Genomic DNA, 5,884 nt, shown 5'->3' with positions numbered 1-5,884 from the left:
CGGGGGGGGGGGTAGTTGGCAGAAACTAAATAAAATGCCCAGCAGAGGGACTGGCAGAGTGAAGAATAAACAGAATGTGCTTGTGAATACTGTATTTTCTTATTTACAGCATGCCTGGAATATACGTGCCTTTTTCACAGGCAGAATGAGGAAAAACAATTTTTCCAGCATTATGGCTGCATAGAGCAGGGACAGAGCTTTATCTTCAGCTGACTCAGTCTCCCTTTCCTGCTTAACTAAAGCTGAATTCCTAGCTGCAACTGAACACTGGTCTCCAACATAGATTTATGGGTGGGTCTGAAGAGAGCTGAAGAGTCTCCAAGACTGTGGAATAGGAGAGGTACCAGGAGCAGTTAGCAGACAGCAAAATTGCCCTTAAATGTTGTCTTGATGTTCTATTAATCAAGCTTGTTAACGCCTCTGGAGTGAAGAAAATGAGCCATTAAGTAAACGGGCTCCCTCAGCTACCTGAATAGTAATGCAACTGCTGCTGCAGTGTGGAATCAAAGCAGGGTACTCCTATTCTCAGCAAAAAAATCAGATTCCCCACTTAATACACGACTTAGTTTTGGAAAGCTGAGTTTTAGGGAAGAGGTGCATATTGTATGCAAGAATATATGCTAAATGACAGATGGGGGAGGGGGATGAAGAGGAAAAAACGTAAGTGGAAAAAAGGAATCTGGCATCAGATATTGTACTGAAAGGGCTTCCTGACCCCAGAGTGTCTTAATTTGGGGGAAATATTTTCATTTCAGATTGATCTTTATTTAATTAGACTGTGCTTTAATAAGAGTATTTTTTGGTGGGAGAACTTTATAGGGTTGAATTGAAGGGAGAAGATAGTTTGGGAACTATTTTTGATTGAGTCCCCAAAAGAGTTTGTAAAATCTTTAAGTATAGGAAGATCTCCTTTCTTCACAAAATAGGGTTTGTGAAGTAGGTAAACAATCTCACCACAATAGCGTGAAAGAGGTGAGTTTTTTGTTTTCTTCTTTTTTTGCATATGGACAAGGGATATTGACCCAACATCTCAGGAGGATTAATGGTAAAGGAAAGATTAGAATGTAGTTGCTATTACTAATAAAGGAAATTGATATTTTTACATATGAGCTTCATGTGTCAATGGCTTTTTAAAAATAATGAAATATTGACCTTTGTATAAATTACTTAATGAAGATTTCTTTCTTTTTCATTAGGAATCTTGAAAGCAACATCTTGTATCTTATCTGTTGCTTTCACTTTTCAGATGGCTGACGTGGAAGTGGACAATGCCCGTCAAGAAAATTTGAAACTCAGTAAAATGAAGAAGAAAGTATTGAGGAAACAAATAAAGGCTCAACATACCTTAATGCGACATGAGGGCATTGAATGCATTTCCCACACCACTCAGGTGACTTGAAGCTCTTATTGTTGTTATGCCAGTATGCAGGGATAGCCTATCCATACCCTCAGTTCACTTGTGGCTAAAGCAGAGGTGTCAAATGTGGCCCATGTCAAACTGTGGCTAAAGCAGAGGTGTCAAACATATGGCCCGTGATCTGTATCTAGCCGAAAGAGCCGAGTGATCCGTGTTGGAGGTTCCTCTCCTGATGGCAGCCAGGCACCTGGATGAGGCCCGACACTATGGATTGTTTCTGTGGTGGCAGCCAAGCACTTGTGATGCTGAGCTTCTTCCTGAGTTGCCACTGGGGTGCCAGTGCCAGTGCTCTTGCCAGCTTAGCTGCTCAGCACTTGGGCGAAAAAAGCAGCACTGAAGCCCCAGCAGCACCAGGGAAGGAAGCCCAGTACCATGCAGCTGGTTTCTGGTGTGCCTGGATCCGGCCTGGCAGAGAGGGGCTATTTGTGGCACAGCACTATTCTTCCAGCCTATGGGCTGGTCCCATTGGCTGGATGAGTGGTGGAGGCCAGATGAGTTTGATACCTAAATCACAATTCTGCTCTGAAAACTGACTCTTAAAAGGGTGTCTTGAGACTCAACGTTTGTTTTATTGGTATGTTATATACTGTTAATGTCACATTACAGCCTCCTTTTCTTTTTCCATGTTACTGTCTTAGTCTTCCCTGCTTTCAGCTTTGCATAGTTCTTTAATTCCTTCCCCCTATGCTCCTCCATAAAACTCTCTCTCTTTTTCAAACTCTCTGTTAAGATAGTCTTTTAGAAATCCTTCCTACTTTGTTTTTCTCTGCAGTAATCTCCTCCCTAAACTGGTGACCATGCTTTCTTTATCAGTGTCCCCTCTATCTCACGGCTTGAGCCTGCAGACTTTCTCATTCATATATAGTAGCTGATTGTTTTGCAAGTGCTGTGGCAAAGTTGGGCTTGGTTGTCATCAGGATTTCAGAGAAGGTGGCTATGTAGGAAAATGCTAAGATCTGAAATTCAAGTGCACATAGTAAGCTTTAGAGCTGAGACTGTTGTTCTTTTTTTCTGTGTGGGTAATATGCCTAATTCTAGGCCTATTAGTGCTAGTAGTAAGTCAGAATTTGAAGCTGAGTGTAGAACAGATGGTGAGAAATACTCTGACTTTTGTGGTTCAGTGCACAGATTGGGTATTGATGAAACTCTCCTGAAATTCTACTCTTGACTAAGCTCATATATGACAATGAACTTATACAACTATGAGCTATGAACCTAGTGCTCACTATTTGCTGTTTCAAACCCGACTGTTACATTTTGCATTGTGGTTGGGTTGTAAAACCTCTGAAAAACACTATCTTTAATGCAGAAGCTGATAATGTCCTCAATATAATAGCATTAACTGAGCTACCACACAGGTATGCTGTCAGTAGGAGCTCATACATGAACCCAGTACTCACTGTTAGGATGCTGGTACCCTTAAAATCTCTCTTTTTTTTTTTTATTTACTAGTTCTTTTTTTTGATTTTCATGCTAACTTACTTTTGTTTCGAAGAACTATTTGCTTCTTCTTGAAAGAGTAGAGTATTCTATTTTCTGCTTTCAAATAGGGTAATATAACATTTCATAGAAATGCTCTAAAAAAAAGATTGCTTGCAACTTTTCGGGAAAGATACTGAAGAGAGAAAATGTCTGAAAGAGAGCTGCTTTTCTGGGGCCAACCAGAGCTAAGTCTTGCTAATTATACAGGGCTACTGATACCAGACTCCATACTTCTTATTTTTCATTTGCCCTCTCCGTTTTACTGGAATTGATTAAATTCAATCTTCAAACATGGCAACATAACTATTCAGAAGTCAATTAAGCTTTATAGTTTACATTTTTCTAAAATTATGTATCTTTTGCAAAAGAAATATTTAAAAACATTTTTTTAACATAATGACAACAGGACAACTATTTGTATTGTGCCAGTTAAACAGTCAGTCTTCACAAACCACCCACACAATCTGATAACCTAAATAATGTTCAGGCTGGATGACCAGTCTCCTTTCTCCCTTTCATGTTTGTAAAGGACCTTTGTCTAAGGTTAACTTCTGTCTGAGGCTGGTTCTTTCCTTGGCGTAACCTCCTGCAAAATTTCCAGACAAAAACAGCAGTTTCGGGAGAAGTGAAACTGCTGGCAGCTATCAATTTCACTGTCTGCCACCTGAAAGTAATGGTGTAGCTAGAACCCATGCATCAGTAACCCATGCATCAGTTTGTAGGCAGTGCTGTGATTACCACACGCGCGCGCGCGCACACACACACACACACACACGGGTGTTTTTACCAGGTAGACTATAACTCTGTAAAATCCTGGCCATTAAAATACATATGGAACAAATAATGGTTGCTTTAGTTCTGATCCTGACATACCAGATTAACCGGAATATAAATGTTTAATCTGGAACATCAAGCAGAGCAATCACAGACTGCTCGTGAGATAACAGTTTTGTTTCTATTCGTCATACAGGTGTGCTTGTGCAGTTTTCACAGTACAAGCTAATACTGCAGTTTTCAGACAGAGAAACTTGTGATCAACACTGATTATTTTTATTTTTATTTTTGTTAATTAGAACCTGGTCATTGCCAATGGAGGTCTGGGTAATGGAGTGAGTAGACACCAACTACTCAGGCTAGTAGAGGAATGTGGATTGGTGGAAGCACTCTTAATGCCTCCAAACAAACCCTATTCATTTGTGAAATACGGAACGACAGAAGAAGCCAAGAAAGCCTGCAATACTCTCAATGGAAAAGAGCTAATACTGGAGGACACCAGCCACACTGTTATTTTATATGTTAACTTTGTGAGAAAAGGTATGAATGTTCTGTTGTCTCATAAAGCACCATTGTTTTCATGTCTCTTTTGAGTTGTCAGAATTATAGTGGTCCCAGTGAAGTTAGTGACAAAACTCTGCATGATTTTTTTTTTTTTTTTTTTATGGAGCCAGGATTCATAGAAATCGCAGAAATTAAGGGCTGGAAGGGACTTTGGAAGATCATCTAGTCCAACCGTCCTGTTCTAGGTAGGACTACTGCTGAGATCAAATAATCCAAGGAAGGTGTCTGTCCAGGCTTCTCTTGAAGACTTCCAAGGTTGCAGGAAGTCTTCAAGAGGAAGATTGCAAGAAGTCTTGCAGGGGAAGGTTGAAGATTCCAGGCTGCATTTTTAAATTTGATTTCTTCCTGCGTTTTAATTTTTACTTTAATTCATACTGTTGCACAATATTTGCAAGTGCTTTCACAGATCATGGATTTTTTTGTGGCAAAACAAAATGTATGAATAAATTAATATAAAGATCGGCTTGTCCTACAACATGAAAATAATAATTTGTAACTGAGAGGAATGCAGCATCACAAAAGTAACTATTCATAATGGGCATGCGCCGTATCCCGAGGGTCGGTCCCCTCGGGATCTGAGGCCCGCCGCCTCTGGCACCTCAGAGACGGCCACCCAGACTGAGCCCATGGTTCCGGGCTCCACGCAGATGGAGTCCCTTGCTCTTCGCTGCGGGGGCTGCCTGTCTCTTTATCAGGCTCTGGAGCCTGGGAGCATGGCTACCTCCCCTTGTAGGGTCTGCTTCCTTTTGGGGTCTCCAGCACACCAGCTGGAGGAGCTCCAGGCCACAGTCCAGAGACTGTGTCATCAGGGAAGGTGAGCGGGAGATAGACTTCTACTGCCAGGCCCTTCTCCCCTGGGAGCCGGAGGGTAGACCATGGTCTCCCTCCAGGACAAGGGAGGACTCCGGGACCTCCCATTCTGTCCAGTCAAGGGGATGGACCAAGGTGGTCAAGGGCCCTTAGGCCCACCACACCAAGGCCCCTGCCCCGCCGGAGCTTAGCAATGGGTATGAACTTCTTGCAGCCCCAGCAGAGCCTGCTGAGTTGCCAGCTCCCGCAGACAACACAGGCCCAACTGCAGCTACTGCCCCCACCCTCCCCAAGACAAAAAGTAAAGTGTTTGTTGTGGGAGACTCCATCCTGATGGGGACTGAGGGGGTAATCTGCCTCCCTGACCACTTAGCTCAGGAAGTCTGCTGCTTCCTGGGGGCCTGCATCCAAGACATTGCAGAGAAGATTCCTAAGCTCCTCCAGCCCACAGACCACTATCCCATGCTCCTTATTCATGTGGGCACCAATGACATGACTCGGAGTGCTCCCAGGCGGGTCATGAGGCACTACAGGAATTTGGGAGCAGGGCTAAAGGGTCTGGGGGCACAGGTGGTGTTCTCTTTGATTCTCTCAGTCCCAGAGTATGGGCTGAGGGAGAAGAGGATCCAGGTAGTGAATCAAAGACTGTGGCGCTGGTGTCATCGGGAAGGCTTTGGCTTCTATGACCACAGCCCGCTCTTTGGTGAGAGGCAGTGAGCTGCTAGGAAGAGATGGCCTCTACCTCTCTCCCCTGGGGAGGAGCCTCTTCTCAGCCAGACTGGCTGACTTGCTTCACCAGTCTTTAAAATAAGCCCACTGGGGGACGGGGGGGGGGGG

General features: G+C 43.4%; 1 protein-coding gene across 1 annotated transcript in view; it reads left to right on the top strand.

Annotated features, from left to right (window-relative positions):
- The window catches only part of ALKBH8 (alkB homolog 8, tRNA methyltransferase), a 111,458-nt gene that overhangs the window by 8,840 nt on the left and 96,734 nt on the right, over positions 1 to 5,884 (top strand). The window contains exons 2-3 of the mRNA XM_019525351.1: positions 1,197 to 1,390; positions 3,973 to 4,213. Coding sequence (XP_019380896.1) covers positions 1,247 to 1,390; positions 3,973 to 4,213 — 385 coding nt within the window. The 5' untranslated portion in view covers positions 1,197 to 1,246. The remainder of the gene's footprint in view (positions 1 to 1,196; positions 1,391 to 3,972; positions 4,214 to 5,884) is intronic.

Source organism: Gavialis gangeticus, unplaced genomic scaffold (genome assembly GCF_001723915.1).
Source record: "Gavialis gangeticus isolate Ggan-Ray unplaced genomic scaffold, GavGan_comp1, whole genome shotgun sequence".
NCBI classification, from domain to species: Eukaryota; Metazoa; Chordata; order Crocodylia; family Gavialidae; genus Gavialis; species Gavialis gangeticus.
The sequence above is the reverse complement of the archived record's forward strand: the minus strand, read 5'-3'. Positions and strand labels throughout refer to the sequence as shown.